We start from the raw sequence: 17942 nt of genomic DNA on the forward strand, positions 1-17942 counted from the left end.
GTGGTTCCCTGTTACTACTGTCTTTGTCTACTGTTCTTTCTGTTCAACTCTAGTTGGTTATGTTCTACTCTAGTTGCTGTTTACATACAACTATTCTAACATGAAGTAGTAGAGCTTCTGGCCTTGATAAAAATATAGATAAGTCCAAAACTGTATCAGCCAAATTTAGGACCAACAGGATGACACGTCTCATGGACCGAGGTAGTATAGGGCAGGAGAGAGGGAGAGCACAAGATCGAGTCCGCGAAACATTAGAAGGACGTGGACTCCAGAGATACATGAAGAAAAGGAGGGTTCATGAGCTTGAGGGTATCCAGGCCGTGATACCTAAGACGGTAGGTAGGCGGTTAGCGATCGTGGGGAGAGAGAGGTGGAGATCATGGAACCAAAAAGCAGTTAGCGGTTAGAAGCTATAAGAGGTGAAAAAAAGAGAAAAGAAAGAGAAGAAGGAAAAAAAGAGAGAGAGAGAGAAAGATAGGTTGTAAGATCAGAGACTACATTCTGATTTCAACAGTTGTAAAATCTGATTATACAAAAACCATGGAAGAACGTTTCGTAAGATGATGCTTAGGTATTGAGCACTTGTAATACTTAGATAAATATTTGCTCTTCCGTGGTCAGTTCTGAAAGTTCACGGAACACAAATATGTGCAACAGTCAAGCACTTAACAGTTTTCTTCTTTCAGTTATATAGCCCCAGAATATGCACGAAGAGGTAAGCTAAGCCTGAAATCTGATGTATATCCATTTCGAGTCGTGCCTCTCGAGCTGGTGTCAGGGCGTAAAGCTGTCGATCATGAGGTTCATATAGTAGTTGATTGGGTAAGGTTGTGACTACAGACATCTCTGATATTGTTCATTCCTCCAGAATTATTTTTAGTTTTAATATTTCCTTTGTATTATGTTAATATGGTTTCAAAATGGGATAATCGTGATCTTAGTGTTTTTTTTGCCACCCTTTTATGGGAGCTATTAGTGACAAAGGGGAATAAATCCTAAAAGCCTCAGCTTTAACACTTTTTCAGTAATAACAAATTAATCAACTTATCTATTACAAGCCCTTATTTATAATCTGGGGTTTGCCTTAACAGTCAATAAATAAACAATAAGAATAATAATAAGATAAAGACTTGGGCTTGACTTGGACAGGTCTACTACATATTCCTATCACTAAATATACTATTTGGGAATATGGATGATTGAGAACCTGATCACAAAAACAAATCTACTAAAACCATTTTGTTATACTGTTGTTAAATATTCACTTTACTGTAACTGTTGTCTCCATCATATTAATGAAATGCATATTGTATTCTTACCTTTCACTTTATATCTATTATAACATATGAGAATGTTTATGTGCAAGTTTTTTTAATTGTAATCAGCAAGTACATATTTTGCTTAAAAAAGCAATTCTGTCATGGCAATAACCTATTTTGCATGGAAGAAGCTGAGCTATCTTAAGAATGGATTTCTTATGTTTCAGTTAGATACCATCACAGACACTTAAAAGCTTTTAAAATACTGTCTTGGCAATGACCTATATTGTTACGACGTCTTTATATTATTATATTGTCTCAATGCTGCCTGAATTTATAAGCATGTGAATGGGCTCACGAGAATTTTGATTGCTTAGGAGTTAGGAGTACCTGATTAATGGGGTCATGCGATGTTCAATAGTGCTAATGTGGCTTGCAGATAACATCTGGGAAACTTAATTCCATATATTGACTTTTACAGGCTCGTCTATTGCTTTCCCGTGCCAGTCAGAACAGTGACTTTTCAGAATGGGCAGATCCAAGACTGGATAGCAGATATATTGAAGCCCAGATGCCGCAAGATGATCGAGATTGCTGCAGCTTGTGTTGACGAAAAGGCTGAAAAGCGGCCTCTTATGTGTCAGGTGAAAAAAGCAAAACACCACTTTCAACTTATCTCTTATTTTAGCAAGATCTCTCTCTTTATTAAGACAATCATCACAAGTGAATCTTGATGCAGAATATGCAAAGTGAATTTAGATATGATTAAAGAAAATGAGAAACAAAAACGAAAAAAGAAAAAGAAAAAGACAATTCTTCATTGTTTTAGAAAGTTTTGCAGTTTTAAAACATCTATGTTCTTTTTGAAAGACTTGCTGTCTTACATAAACATTTAAACCCTCTTATGTTTTTCCCTATCCTGGCTCTCATCAATCAGCCTCTGCTAGTTGTATAGTTTGATATTAATTTATCTAGCGATTGTGCACCGGATGCTTCCTCCAAATGTTGAATGCATTCAATGGTCTTCTCAGGTTCTGCAGGCACTTTTGGGCAGTTACATTGACTCATCAACTCTCTATGATGGAGGAGAGCTTGGTGAAAGCACTGCCTTAGGCTCAAGCAACAGTGAGTATATAGATGAGCTACGGCGTATGGCTTTCCGTGAAGGTGACAATACCTTGAGCAGATGACTACAAGAGGAGTTGATTTATACTGAATCACCAAGAAGTGAATCAGAAGTTCACGCCTTGAATCCTCGATGCAGTTAGGGTACTATCGCATAAGGCCCATTCCATTAAAGGTGAATTTTCTAAGTGAATAGTGTATATAGATTGTGGGCGCATGCAGTATACTTTTATAACTAATCCCAACAATGTGGAATTTAAGGTTGGAATAGATCTAGGGGCGGAATTTTGAGCTGTGAAGATTTTGTGGACAGTTTTCTTTATAGGCCACCACATTACTGTTCGGGTATACATTTATTTGTCCTTATAGTTGTATAACCTAAGTTATATTGACACGGATAGGTGTGTCTGTATCCGACACGGGTACGAAGTGTTTGACACTGCGAAATATTAAAAATGGAGGTATATCACCTAGGATATGGACACAGACACGTGAATACATCATTTGAAATTTGTACTTAAGACTGATGCACATAATTTTGTTGTTCTTGTTTGCATTAGGGTATTAGTATAAGATTGGACTTAAAAATGAAGTCAAAGATAACACCTTAGTCAACAGCATAACCACACAACTCTAAACAGAGGATACAACACTTTTCGTTGAAACTCATTTGACTTTAATCATTTCGATTGAGTACGGATCTGTAGATGCTGTTAGGGCCAATATATTTTCTATGACTTAGGTAAGTATAGGGACATGGACTTGATTTGGAAGATTCACAAAATTGAATTCGTGCAGGTATGAGCCTGTTGATCGACATGCTGTTAGTGTAGCAATGTAGTGTTTGATGTCACAGCAACGCCATCAGCCACTACCTACCTATACCAGTCTTCCTAGCCTCTGTTAGCAACGAACCTAAGTTCCTGGACGACCAACAGAGGCAGCCCATAAGGCCTCTGGGGCAGCAGCCTAACCCTATGCTCTGGATTGGAACTTTCAGGAGATGCACTGAGTGTGGAAAAATGAAAGTCAGGTGCCCCCTTCCTCGCGGAAGAGTTAATTGCCTTTATCTGTCCGTGGGTCGATAGAGGATTGTGTTATTTTGTTACCTTGAGTTTGCCGCTTTCTTTTCTAATGTAGGATTTTTAATATTTTTTATTTTATTTTACATTGACACACATATGAAGTGTCTGACACGGACAAATATAAAAAATTGAGGTATATCACATACAATATGTGTCTGTGTCATGTCCGATACGGATACTTGGCTACGTGATAATATGTCCATATAACACATTTTTTTATTCTTTTTCAAATGACAAGCTTTCTAGTTATCTGATTTACAGAAATTGAATTGTTAAATGTTCCAACCTTCGCTTCAAGTGCAGATGAGAGTGCGACCAGATTAGAGGTGCAGATGAGAGTGCGACCAGATTAGAGGGTGGAGTACTGAGTAATAACTAAATGGTGGAAACAAAGCAAAATAGAGTGCCCTAATGAGTACTGTACATTGTTCTGTTTGGTTCGATGTATTTACATGCAATTGCACCTATTTCCATATAACCGCCCACAAAACACTGTTTGGTAGCAAAATGCAAAATGCAAAATGCTAATGTCTCCGCAACACTTGGAATGTCACCAAGAATGTTGAAAAAGTCAAAAAGAACCCATGCGACAGTGGGAGGTCGCATCCAACTTTGCCTCCACTTAGCGATGGTTTAGAGCAAGTCCAATGGAGAGTTGATATAGTACTGCCACGTAGGATTTTTAGCATATTTTTGCTGCCCAACTAAATTTGAGAGGTAAAAAACTCAAAATCTGTTCCAATGGAGACATTGAAGATGGAGGTGCTAAAGGGATACGGACGACACAGTTTCTGTCGTCCGTCCATTAGTTGCAAACTTAAGTTGAATTTTTTTTGGACAGACGACACAATTTTTGTTATCCATCGAAATTTAATACATGAATAACATAAACTGTGTCGTCTGTCTCCCTAAACTTATTATGGCAGTTGTTAGACAATGCCACAATTTAGTTGGGTTTATCACACCAACCAAATTTAGGAGCCTTCTAGTAGCCCCATTGGAATGACATTTTGGAATGTCATCCATGCGTTTTATTTTATTTTTTTGTTTAAAGTAACACTGTTAAACCAATGTTATAAAGCTTTAGCTTTACAAAAGATAGATAAAAGTACCATAGATAGGTACTGGTTATGGGCTTATGGCGTTATGGCACTTGAGTAGAGATGGGTAATTGGTTTGATGCTAAAAACGTATTGCGACTGTGAGTCAGTTATTTGATCTTTTTTATTTCATAAATTAATTGCATGCATATGTACTGTTATAACATGCCGATCACCATGCTGCTGTGTTAGTTCAGAGACTATGCATATTTCAAATTCTTGCACTGACGCAAATATCTGCTGAAAGAACCCGATGTATTATTATTATTTTTTTTCATATCCAGTACCACTATATACTGTTGAGTATGTATATTTTAAATCTGTGATATTAAATTCAAAGACTAATAATCTGTTTCAATGAGTGGTAGTTACTGTTTTAACTCCTCATTAAGTTTTTTTGCATTTTTTTTTAATAATTTATTGTGACAGTAAAACCAAAAGGCACTTGAGATGATTGCTATGTTTACTTAGTTTTCGATTGAGTGCCAATGGCAATATTGTTAACGATGAAATTTTAAGAAAGGGGGCAATTATACGTGTGTGACATAGAGTAATACCTTTTTACGGCAAACCATTAATTATTTTAATTATTGTCTATGCATGTAGTGTAACATGTCATCTAAGAGTATTGTTGCTGACCTGAACAAAGGAGAAAAACTGGATGGTCTAAATTATGATATTTGGCACCGTAAGATCCAGTATCTCCTAGAGGAGCAAAATGTCCTCGAAACTCTGACTAATAATATGGAGCTGCCTCGAGGAAGGCACTCTTGCTCAACACCGTCGTAGCTTGGAGGTGTACGAGCCCGGCAAAAAGCAGGGATCGTTGTCGCGGCTTTACTATGTTAAGCAAAGATGCATAACGACTGACATGGCGGTTCGAGGGGTACAAAACCGCCAAGGAAATGTAGAATGCTTTAAAATTGACTTATGCTGGCACCACAGCTACTAGGTTACGTGCATTGACTTTGAAATTCGAAACCTATAAGAAGGCTTCGAATGACACTATGGTTGAACATCTTAGGAAGATGTCCCGGATGATCACGCGGACTTAATTAAAAGTCTGCTGGAAATGTTCTTCTTCGATGAAAGCGACAAATTTTGGTCTGTTTTGAGGTCCCTCCCGATTCTTGGGAACAGATGAAACTCATTATGACGATAATGAGAATATAACCAACCTTTCTCAATTATCGCGTCATTTGGAGTTAGAGGCGAGCGGCAAAGTCGCTAGGACTAATAGCGATCTTTGCCATTTAACTTGTTTTGTTTGAACCAAGCAAGCGGGACTAGGTCCAAAAGCGCCAAGCAAGATGGTAAAGCATCACGGGGGCTCAAAACAACACACTTGCCCTAAAAGGAACATAAATAAAGCCCAGAGGGTAATAGAGCTGGTAAAAAGCAAGACAAGTCTAAGATGGCTTGTAACAACTGTGGTGTACTTGGACACTTCGCTCGTGAATGCACTGAGCCGAAGAAGGTAAACTCAAACACTTTTAGCTATTCTGATTGCTTTGTTTGCACTGAGGTGCTTGTTGCTCATTCATGTGATCCTAATTGGATTGTGGATACAGGAGCAACCAAACACATTGCAAAAGACAGAGTAGGATTTGTGGAGTTTCGTCGGGTTCTAAGTGGCAGTCAAAGAATTTTTATGGGAAACAGTTCTAGTGAAGACGTACTGGGAATTGGAACATACCAGATACGGATGCGCACTGGTTGCACGCTGATACTCCATGATGTTTACTTTCAGTTATTTGTCTTTTAGAACTTGGTTTTGCTGTTAATTTCAGCTTAGAAGCAGTTTCTATTTCTTTAGGTTCCATTTTGTATGGACGAGCTTTTATTTCGAATGGTTTATTTGAGTTGGATATTGATTTTGGTAATTATAATTCAGCTGATTCTTTTTTGACTTCTATGGATGATGATGTCGTTTCAAATTCAGTGAAATGGCACATTAGATTAGGACATATTGGGCAGGACAGGATGAATAGACTAGCAAGGGCAGGACTTCTGAGTCCTCTTGCAAAAGTCAATCTCCCGGTCTGCGAACACTGTCTGGCTGGGAAGTCAACTAGAAAACCATTTGGAAAGGCGCTAAGAGCATCTGTTCCACTAGAGTTAATACATTCCGACATATGCAGACCATTTAATGTGAGGGCTCGTCATGGTGCACTTTATTTTATCACATTCATAGATGATTACACGCGATTTGGTTATGTTTACTTAATTTCGCATAAATCTGATGCTTCTGATTGCTTCAAAAGATTTATGGCTGAAGTTGAGAATCAATTGGAGAGATGTATTAAGGCTCTCCGAACTGACCGAGGGCGCGAGTATTTGTCTGAGCAAATGAGATTGCTCTGTGAACAAAAGGGCATTCGACGACAGCTTACTATTCCTTCAACTCCGCAACAAAATGGTGTTGCTGAAAGAAGGAATAGAACCCTTTTAGATATGGTGAGATCGATGATGGCGCAAGCAAACCTCCCCACGACCTTCTGGGGTGATGCTTTGCTGACTGCTGCCTACATTCTCAACAGGGTGCCCTCTAAGTCTGTCCCATCAACCCCTTATGAATTATGGACCCGCGTAAAACCCGAAAGTAGGTCATATCGTCCATGGGGTTCTACTGGTTTTGTTCATACCCCGTCTTCACAAACTGGGAAGTTAGACATGAGAGCTAAGAAATGTATATTCATTAGATACTCTGAGCACTCTAAGGGTTATGCCTTTCTTCATGAACAAAATAATGGTGGGATGGTGGAAATTGAGTCACGCGATGTTGATTTTGTGGAAAATGATTTTCCAAGCAGGAAGCAAGCTCGATTGTCAGCTGAGTTCTATGAGATGATAGAACCAATTGAGGCTACAGAAAAGGTAACTCCACCTACGCTCGGCGATGACGGGGTAATAATTCCTCCTTCTGAAGTTCCAATGATCGTCGAGGATAGTGGGAGTTTACCACTAGATGACTCAGATGATCAAGACAATCTTGAGCCACGTAGAAGCAAACGTGGAAGTGTACCCCGTCGTCGTTTTGAGATTGAAGGGGAAGCTTTCATGTGTGCTGCTATTGACGATGATGAGCCTAGGTCATACCAAGAGGCTTTGTCATCACCTGTTTCAAAGGAATGGTTAGCTGCTATGCAAGATGAGATAAGTTCCATGAAGAAGAACCAAGTTTGGGAACTTGTTGATCTTCCTCAAGGGCGCAAAATGATTAAGAACAGATGGGTTCTGAAAGTTAAGCGAACTGCAGATGGAGCTATTGATAAGTATAAAGCCCGATTGGTAGCGAAAGGTTTTACCCAAATAGAGGGTATAGACTACTTAGGAAACTTTCTCACCAGTGGTGAGATTTACCTCAATTCGCTTCATTTTAGCACTTGTTGCACATTTTGACTTAGAACTCTATCAGATGGATGTTAAGACAGCGTTTCTTAATGGGGATCTAAATGAAGAAATTTATATGGATCAGCCCAAAGGCTTTGAGGTAGAAGGACAAGAGCGCAAAGTATGCAAGCTCAAAAAGTCCATCTACGGATTAAAAGCGATCATCCGCACAATGGTACCTTAAGTTTCATCGAGCCATTACTTCATATGGGTTTGAGATGATTGAGGAGGATCATTGTGTGTATGCCAAACGATCTGATAGGAGTTTTCTTGTGCTGTCATTATATGTTGACGACATTTTGTTGGCTGGAAATGATAAGGGGTTGATTATAGCCACTCAGAAGTGGTTGTCCTCTAATTTTGATATGAAGGACATGGGTGAGGCAAATTTTGTATTGGGGGTAAAGATTACCCGAGATCGTTCTAAGAGGTTACTTGGCTTATCTCAAGAGACTTATATTAAGAAAGTTCTCGAACGATTCCGAATGCAAAATTGCAAACCTATTGATACTCCTGTCCAAAAGGGTCATACTTTACATCTTGGTCTTTGCCCTAAGATAGAGGCAGAAAAGGAACAAATGGCTAATGTGCCCTATGCAAATGCAATTGGGAGTCTGATGTATGCTATGATGTGTACTCGACCGGACATTTGCTTTGCGCGAGGGATTAGTGAGCCGTTTTGAGTAATCCCGACATGCTCATTGGCGGTTGAAAAGGATTCTTAGATACCTTTGTGGGACTTCGACTATATGCTTTGCTATCAAGGATAAGAGCAAACCTTCCGAATACTTTGTGGGGCATGCTTGGATGAGCATTGTCCGTCCGGCTATACATTCTTACTTTCGGAGGTGCTATTTCTTGTAGTAGTAAGAAACAAGCATGCATTGCATTGTCCACAATGGAGTCCGAGTATGTTGCTTGTTGTGATGCTGTTCAGGAAGCAGTTTGGTTAAGAAGAATCTTTAAGCGACTAAATGTAGTGCAAAATGCCAAAGACCCTATCACAGTGTATTGTGATAACATGGCAACATTAGCATTCGCTAAAGATCCTAAGTACCATGGAAAATCCAAGCACATAGACATTCGTTACCACTACATTCGTGATATGGTTGTGCGTAAAAAGGTGGTCCTCAAACATATATCTACGAAGGACATGGTGGTAGATCCCTTTACTAAGGCGATCCCAAGGGATTCCTTTATGGCTCATGTTAGGAGCTTAGGACTTCGTAGGTTATGATTTTGTATGTAATGACCTTATAACTTTGATAGTTATTCATGTTTTTTGAGATCGTTAGATTCTTTACTACATGAAATTATTCTATGCACATATTGTTTCCATATTTTTTTGTTGTTAGATTATATGGATATTCGTCATAAGGCTTTGGTCGTTCACTCACACAGAGACCACCTTGGCACATGGAATGTGAGCAAGATGAGATATGTATGAATGTGTTAAAATCTTTTACCTTAGAAAGGTTGATTAGATTTTAATAATCCCATGGCACAATGGATGTGAGCTTGGTGCATACAAATTATCGCCTCAAAATAGTTGAGATGAGTTATTAATTTTTTCAAATTATAACGAAAGCCTGTAAGCCGGATGTGAGACTTTAATCGATTCCTTTGGTAAGGAATTGGATTGAAAAACTCAAGTAAGGCGCTTGGTAAGCGACTTGACTAAGATTCGTATGGTGTGGAAGCTGATGACTTCTTTAAGAGCTCCACCGTATGATGCAGAAATTGTAGATATGCTCAAGCCCTTGGTTATATTACACTTAGTTAATTGTTGCACTCATCAACCAAACATAACAAGCAAAGCAAGAAATATAAGAAAAAAAGAGCAACAAGAAAACAAGCTTATGAGAAGAAACTTGTTGACTTCGTCTTTTTCATGAACTAGGTTTTGCATCTCCATGTTCAGCAAATCTTGTATCTCCTTTGTGTTCACCGTTATAGACAGGTCTTGGTTCTCTGATTTCTCCATGACCTATAGGTTTTGCCATTGGAATCCCTTGCTTGAACCCGAATTCGAGGTCACCATCTTTCGGACGAGAGTTTTGGTGATCTCTTTTAGGTTTTGAATGTGACAATCGTCGAGCACAAAGTTGACCAAGACAGCAAGCAAACGCTGATAAAACTATTATTACAGCCAGTATTATAAAGACCGGTCCAAATGAGCCTTTTGAATGGGAACTAGGCTGTGTTGTGACCGTGTTTGGGTAAATGACTGGTGGCGGGAGCGACATCTTCGATATGATTCAGTTTAGTTGAAAGGGTAGGCAGGGAATGGCTACTTGCTTTAGTATTGTTCCTATACTACTATTGTTCCTTGAGTGTGGAAATAGGTAGTTGAGGTTTAAGTCCTGAAGAAACAAGAACACTGCCAATGAAGCTAGGATTCATTAATAGTAAAATATGGTCAAGCTTGAATTCAAAAGCAAATACGAACAATTATCTTTAATAAAGCCAAAGTTAATGCTATTCCTACACTCCATATTCCTTCTTTTTGTACGATTTTAAGATTTGCTACAATTGCTTTGAGATGGGAGAAAGTAAAAGTGTTGTGTACCTTCGTAGTTTATCCATCAACCTTCAAGGTGACATGAGAGACGACAAGTATACTTACCTGGGGGCTACCTTTCGCATTGTTGATGCCAAAGCATGAACTCCTATACAAGTCATGGATACCAATATACCATTCATACCAAAAATAAAGGTGAACATGTAAAATTGTGAAGATAAAAAACAGATGTTTTTATTGGGATTAGTTTCACCATAAGCTAATGTACCTCTTTCCAATAACGATCTAGCATTTGCCTTTTTTTTATCTCTTCCTTTATATAAAGAAGAGCTCGAATAGTTGCTTTATTGGAATACAAACAATCATGACTTCACTTTAATTATATATGCAGGTCCTAGTTTATTTGGTAAAAAAAAAATCATGACTTCATGTGGGTTATATATCGACAGGAGGATGCTATCAGAAATCGTTAATTGTGTTGACATACAGCAATCCAATTCCAATTTATGTCTTTGTTTGAAACAAATATATATCAACAGTTCTCTTCTAGAGTTCCCTCAAAATACGTGCGCGTCTGATGTAGTAACTGACTTCGTTCATTTTCATTAATGAAATCTTTTACCAGATCAAAGGGAAAAAAAACTGCGTGACTGGGCCAGTACACAAAATTTTCATTTTTACCACAAACCTAGGTTTACTGGTTCAATACCAGCCACACAGCTTAATTTTTGTGAGAGAGCATTTCTTTTACTTGGAGGTTGCCCTTCAACATTAAAGCAATGAGGACATTTACCTACATACAGATATACAAAACCTCTGCTTCCTTTGCCCTTGTAGCTAATACTTTCATTGATCAGCTGCCACAAGCATACGATCGAGTTCCCTATAATTTCCATTGACATGCCATGTTTTCTATATTGAATGGGAATTTCGTGCTCCAAATCTTGTTCCTCGTCCATTTCCGACTTATAGAGCCAGCAGCATTAGCTATAAGCCTACAATCCTTTTACAGAAGCCGAACTAAAGCAGTCAAAATTTGTCCAGTAAGGGAAATGACATATTAGTTGGCCAATGTGGGAGGAATCGGAGGATATTGGTATCCGTAATGCATGCACATTGTTAACTTCCAGTTTTACCAATAAACCTTGTACTCTCTCCATAGTAAGTAGTACTTTGTTGGATCACCACTCTTTTTCTTGTAAAAGAAAAACAGGTAATGGAATACAAAGTTCGACAAAACAGAACCCTTCCTAACTGACAGGGCAAATGGGAACATCTGATGAATTACATTTACGCTTTTCCCAAAGTCCCAACCCCTCTGTCCAGGAAGCAACCTCACTAAACCATGGTTATTACAAGTCAGATCCCAAGATCACTGGCCACTTTTATTACTTTAAGCAAAAGTCCCAATCTTCAGGTAACAGATGTTGCAACGGCTATATGCATGACACAGATCTCTATGGATAACAAAGAAATAAGGCAGAAAATTTATATATGGACCCTTTATATATACTCCAAAGTCCAAACATCTTTTTCTCTTTGCTATATCTTTACACTACGAACATTCATTCATCTCAGTTATCTCTTTATTATTATTTTTATCTTCATTTACATCTCTGAGTACACCATTACACAGGCAACATCGCCAGCCACACCATGACAATACAAGATGTCTTCTTCTCCCTCAGCTATGTACTCCTTATTCTGTCATCTTCAACAGGTTTGTATCTAATCTTCAAGAGTGATGTAGTTCACTTGTTCACTTATTAACATTACATCCTTTGCTCACTTTTGTTGGTAAAAAAAACCTACAGCTGCTGCAAGTATTGGAGTATGCTACGGTCGAGTTGCGAACAATCTCCTTCCCCCACCTGACGTTGTCAATCTCCTCAATGCCAATGGAATCTCAAATGTTCGACTCTTTGATGCTGACCCAACTATTCTCCAGGCTTTCTCAGGAGCAGCAGTTGAGTTGATGATTGGAGTCCCTAATGAGAACTTACCTGATCTAGCTTCTGGGGGGCCTGACGCTGCAAACCAGTGGCTTCAAAACAACATATTTGCACATGTCCCCGCCAATCAGATCCGATACATTGCTGTTGGAAACGAGATTTTCTTCAAGGACACATTCTATATGCCCTTCGTAGTTCCTGCAATGAGAAACCTCCAACAAGTCCTCCAGACACTAAATCTTTCTGATAAGATCAAGCTCTCATCTCCACATGCGGCATCCATCCTATCAACCCCATTCCCTCCATCTGCTGGAGCTTTTGATCCTAACATCCTTGCAGATTTGCATCCCCTCCTTCAGTTTTTAGCTGAAACTGGAGCTCCTCTCATGGTCAATGTGTACCCTTTCTTCAGCTATGTTAACAACCCCAACGATATCCCCTTAAACTATGCACTGTTTAATTCACCACCAACAGTACAGGATAATGGACTGGTATATGATAACCTCTTCGATGCGACAATTGATGCCTTCATATCAGCAATGGAGAAGGAAGGGTTTCCTGGCATTCCTGTGGCAGTGACAGAGACAGGTTGGCCAACATCTGGAGGCGAGGCTGCAGCACCTGAAAATGCATTGACTTATAACGGCAACATCATAAGACGAGCATCAAATAACATTGGAACACCGAAAAGGCCAGGAGCTGGAGTGGAAGTTTTCCTCTTTGGTCTATTTGATGAAAATGAGAAGGCAGGCATGGAATATGAGAAACATTTTGGTCTCTTCACCAATGGTGGTGTAAAGGCGTATGACCTCAACTTCAACTAAATCGGGTGCCGTCAGTGGCCAGCAGTCTGCCAATCTTGTATTCATGTAATTTACTTATAGTGCATGTTTTTGCTGTAAAATTATATATGTACAAATGGTATTACTTTTTAAATGATTCAAAAAAAATTCTTACTAGTACCAGATGCTTGCTCTTGTAGGCTTTAATACACTATCCCCGTGTCCTCTTGTGTGTCTTGAGCTTGCATCCAACTCCAATATCAAATGTTTTTTAGCTGACGAAAGAGATACATTAGGATTAAGAAAAAAAATATTTAGCACCTCCAATGCATACGAGACGCTCTTGTTTTTTAGGGAAAAAAAAAAAAAAAAAGGAGAAATCGTGACATCGCCAGAAGAAATGGTTGAGTTTCATTCAATTAAATAAGGGACCACTTCGTTAAAGTAAGATTGTACCTGTTCGCAGAAAAACGTTATGAGTTTCTGTAGAAGTCCTTGAGAATGAATGAAATCCTCAGCGTCCACATAAAACAATCTCAAGTATCAAGCATAAATATAATCCTCCATCCTCTGCTCCTTTATTAATGTCCAAAATCAAATCAATAAATAATTAAATATACAGCAGCACAATCTTTAAGAAGTTGTCCATTGGGACGGATGCTAGTTCATACTAATCATTTCAGAGCTTCTCTGTATATCAAGCCAAACCCACATGTCAAAGGATGGATCTCTAAACCGAGTAACACCTTCAGAAAATCACTTCAAATGTGACAGCAAAACAGAATACATCGAAATCAAGTAGCTGTTGGTATGTTCTCTCAGCTGAAGAGTAACAATATGCTTATTAATTGTTAACAATATGAAAAGCCTTCAGAGAATTGACCTATGAAGCCAGCTCTTAATCAGAAATCTGACGTATAAAACTCATAAACTAATACATCTTCAGGTCCCTCGTCAAGTATCAGGGCTCAACATTATACTATCAAGAACAGGTCTCCAGTTCTCTGAATTCGCTAAAACCTTTCTTACAAAAACTCCCCAAGAATCAGTGTCAAGGGAAATCCATCCACTCGAGGTTGCCACAGCGAGAGCATTCATAACCTCTTCTCCCTTCCCTGATTCACAGAGCCCCTCAGCCAAAATGAAGTAAGTGGATTTATTAGGCAAATATCCCTTTTCCATCATATCTTCCAAAAGTTTAACTCCTTCACTAACCTTACCCGCCTTGCAGAACCCTTTAATCAACATGTTATAAGTAAACACACTCGGGACACATCCCCTTTCTACCATTTCGTCCCACAATCTCCCTGCTTCCTGCAACTCTCCTCTCTCACACATCCCCTCAATGAGTGTGTTATATGTTATAACACTTGGAATTGATCCCTTTCCAAACTCATTGAACAGTTTTCTCGCTTCCCAAATGTTCCCTTCCTTGCAAAGCCAATATATTAATGTACTTGAGATGGCATTATCTGGAGTACAGTTTGTTTTCAACAACTTTCTCCACATACTACAAGCATCCTCAACCTTTCCATCCTCACATAAGACATCTATCACCTTACAACAAAGTCCCGAGTTCGGTACATATTCCTTTTCAATCATATCCCCTAGCAAATTCAACGCTTCCCCTGATTTCTTCTCTTTACAAAGACCCTCAATCATGACTCCAAAAGTAATATCATTAGGCTCAACCCCATTTTCCTCCATATCATCCATAACTTTAACAGCTTCAATAAACCTTCCTTGCTTTAAATACCCATCCATTAAAACCGTATAAGTAGTCGCATCAGGTATCCACCCTTTATACAAAATCTCATCAAAAACTTTCTTCGCTTCAACTAAATCTCCTCTAGAGCAATACCCGCCTAAAATCGTAGTATATGTAACTAAATTCGCAACTATACCCATCCCTGGAATTTCATCCAAAACCTTACATGCCCCCTCTACATCATTCTTCTTACAAAGTGCTTTAGCAAGTATATTACAAGTAAACACATTCGGAACAATCCCAAACTTGTTATTACAATTCTTAAACAACAAATGCACTAAATCATATCTTTTATTCTGAACTAAAGCATTCAAAAGTGTATTAAGCGATCTTACCGACCTCTCGATGCCAAATTCCTTAATCCGAAGAAACGTCCTTATTGCAAACTTAACCCGCGACGCAATGCCATAGTTTCGTATGACCATAACAAATAGATTCTCACTACATTTGAGCTGTGACTTTTTAAGTTGTAACATTAAAGTTTCCATTTCATTAAAAGCTCTAACTCTAGCTAGCTTTTCTATCATGGCATGGTACGTATCGTAATTATGGGAAAAGCCAGGGTGGAAATGACCAGAGTAGGTAAAGATTTGAAGGGCAAGGTCTACATTTTGTTGGCGTTTGATCATTAAAACTAGTCTTTTTGGGTATAGACGAATTGGCCATGGTTTGATTGGAGGTTTAGAGACGGGTGCTGACGTGGAGAGGTTTGTGTTAATTGAATGAAAGAATGAGGAAATGGTTTGGTTGAGTTTGAGGTGGTGTGCTTTTGGGATGAGTATCATTTTGTGTGTGTTAGGGTTTAACGGTTTGTATTTGAGATTTTCAAGTGAAGTAGAATTTGGATTCGGCTGACATCAATCAAATTGTGTAGGGAAACGGAGAATAGGACGAGACACTAATTGATATTAATTGACAAATGACAATGATTTAGCCACAAAACACCAGCTGACGTCAGCAATGTTAAATTTACACAAAATATCTATCAAAATATAAGAGGACGGTCGGGTGCACCCAAATTTCAAATTTCGCATGCGCAGATTTTCAGCCACATATTTTAAAGGGTAAAACCGGAATAATCGGGTGAAGAAGTTTCAATTGGGTCACTAGGCTATCCATTAAACCACTAGTTGCAGCATACTTTAGTTAAACTACTATATATAGCATATACGTTAGTATCGAACAATAAATGACATATTGAATATAGTGAACAAGAATAGGCACAGTTGGAAGAGGAGATAGTGTTGATGGAAAATTCGGTGGGACAATTGGAGCTTCAGGAAGCACCTGTGACCTATTAGCTCGAGACATAGTTGCATGTGGCCTTTTGAAGGGTGCGGTGAAGTGTTGGTATTTATACCAATACCAATCGATTTCCCCACTACACAAATAACTTGTATTTGAACACAATTCAACTCCAGACAAATTTCTAAATATCAACTACAACCTATGCTAACATGCCCAACTTGCTAAACAACTAGTAACAACAGATAATAATGTAAAGCAGAATTAAACGCATAGATATAAAATGGGAAGGAATAGCTATACCGTGGTTCGGCCAATGATGTCTACTTCCACAAGAGCTAGTCCTTTTATAAAGTGGGAAGGAATATTACAATCTCTCCTTTCAGTCTCTCATCTTACTAGATCACTCTTATCTTTTTATAGGGTTGTCTTTTTGTAAAGGTTATCTCTCAATCTTAATAGCTTTCAAGATTGGGTTTTCTCTGACTTTTGTGCTGTCTCTCGTGTGTTTGGTTTTGCCAAAAACTCAAACTTATGATGCAAAACTAGCGGTTCCGCAAAAATAGAATCTTGCCAAAATAGGCATGGGCACATGGCGCGCTCAGAATTATACTACAACGGCGCAGGGTGCGCTCTTGCCTTGGATGATGTCTAGGCGTTTGAGCACTGGGTGCACTCCATATTTGCCTATGGAGGGCGCGAGGTGCGCTCATGCCTTGGACGATGTCCAGTCTTGGCCTTGGTCTTCCTTAATGGGCTTCTTGTGGAGGGTCGCGGAAGCCTTTGTCTTCTCTACACAAGCTGAAAATGAATTTCTCTCCTCTCCTCATATGAGGGATAACTCTAACATGAAGCACTGTGTTGACTATTGTAGAGAGTCCATGCTCGTTGTCCTTCTATAGCTCGTTGTCCTTCCTCTATAGAAGCAAAACTTTCGTGCAAAGTATTAGAAAACCACGTTACTTGCTTGTGGCACTCAAACCATGTCCTATATAAACCCAAGATTAGGTACTTCAGTAATATGGTACTCTTACTCACATAGTCAATAATATGGTACTCAAAGTTACATATACTTTAATAGTATGATACTATAAATCACATATTCCATAATATGATACTATTCATTACATATATTGTAGGAATATGATACTATAAAACCCATAATACTTCAATAATATGATACTCTTAGCCACAAATTCAATAATATGATATTCTAAGTTACATATACTTCAATAGTATGATACTATTAATCCCATATTCAATAATATGATACTAGTAGTTACATATATTTCAGGAACATGATACTATCAATCGCATAATACTTCAATAATATGCTACACTTAGTCACATTTTCCATAATATGATACTCGAAGTTACATATAATTCAATAGTATGATACTCTGAGTTTGATATACATTTAAATGTTACAAAATTGGTGTTGAGATTGCGTTTAATCATATGATAAAAGTTTGTATTTAATCATATGATAAAACCATTGTATCTCAAACTATTTTTCCTAAAAAGTCGGCATACTACCTGAGATTGCGTCTAGTTAGTGCAACTTTGTTTTGTATGTCATTACATTATGGATTCCAAATAGTAAAGAAGATTTATGTTAAAAAGAGAGTTATGGAGTTCTGACAAGTTATTTTCATACTTGTCATGTGTTCACAGTGCAAACGTGTTATATCAGATTGTATCTTAACTGCTAG

General features: G+C 38.4%; 2 protein-coding genes and 2 long non-coding RNA genes across 5 annotated transcripts; 2 read left to right on the plus strand and 2 right to left on the minus strand.

The window, feature by feature from the left end:
• The first annotated feature begins 631 nt into the window (after positions 1 to 631).
• On the plus strand, positions 632 to 3979 carry LOC147523380 (uncharacterized). The gene is made up of 4 exons (XR_015196332.1): positions 632 to 822; positions 1741 to 1903; positions 2291 to 2559; positions 3183 to 3979. It is a non-coding gene; the product is annotated as an uncharacterized LOC147523380 (long non-coding RNA).
• A 5712-nt stretch (positions 3980 to 9691) lies between these two features.
• On the minus strand, positions 9692 to 10606 carry LOC147523381 (uncharacterized). Its single transcript, XR_015216031.1, has 2 exons — positions 10532 to 10606; positions 9692 to 10325 (listed from the first exon to the last, which is right to left on the minus strand). It is a non-coding gene; the product is annotated as an uncharacterized LOC147523381 (long non-coding RNA).
• Positions 10607 to 11947: 1341 nt separating this feature from the next.
• Positions 11948 to 15907, minus strand: LOC147523382 (uncharacterized). Of its 2 annotated transcripts, none has more exons than XR_015216032.1 (3): positions 13674 to 13922; positions 13393 to 13492; positions 11948 to 13056 (listed from the first exon to the last, which is right to left on the minus strand). XR_015216032.1 is itself a non-coding variant. In XM_086598374.1 (3 exons), the coding sequence occupies exon 1, from the start codon at positions 15768 to 15770 to the stop codon at positions 14172 to 14174; it is 1599 nt and encodes a 532-aa protein (XP_086454500.1). In that variant the 5' UTR covers positions 15771 to 15907; the 3' UTR covers positions 11948 to 13056; positions 13399 to 13492; positions 13674 to 14171. The 2 variants fall into 2 exon arrangements, 1 of the variants encoding a protein (XP_086454500.1); XM_086598374.1 differs by having other exon boundaries at positions 13399 to 13492; positions 13674 to 15907.
• LOC147523383 (glucan endo-1,3-beta-glucosidase-like) lies at positions 12067 to 13400 on the plus strand. Its single transcript, XM_086598380.1, has 2 exons — positions 12067 to 12203; positions 12298 to 13400. Exons 1-2 carry the CDS (start codon positions 12140 to 12142, stop codon positions 13257 to 13259), a joined length of 1026 nt encoding a protein of 341 aa, XP_086454506.1. The 5' UTR covers positions 12067 to 12139; the 3' UTR covers positions 13260 to 13400.
• Positions 15908 to 17942: the final 2035 nt, after the last annotated feature.

Source organism: Coptis chinensis, chromosome 1 (assembly GCF_015680905.1).
Source record: "Coptis chinensis isolate HL-2020 chromosome 1, ASM1568090v1, whole genome shotgun sequence".
NCBI lineage: Eukaryota > Viridiplantae > Streptophyta > Magnoliopsida > Ranunculales > Ranunculaceae > Coptis > Coptis chinensis.

What these genes read in the sequence shown, in the direction of transcription:
- LOC147523383 (XM_086598380.1), top strand. Translation starts at nt 12,140, where the DNA reads ATGACAATACAAGATGTCTTCTTCTCCCTCAGCTATGTACTCCTTATT. An exon ending in TATTCTGTCATCTTCAACAG is followed by an intron (nt 12,204 to 12,297) that starts GTTTGTATCTAA and finishes AAAAACCTACAG; the next exon opens with CTGCTGCAAGTATTGGAGTA.
- LOC147523382 (XM_086598374.1), bottom strand. Translation starts at nt 15,770, where the DNA reads ATGATACTCATCCCAAAAGCACACCACCTCAAACTCAACCAAACCATT.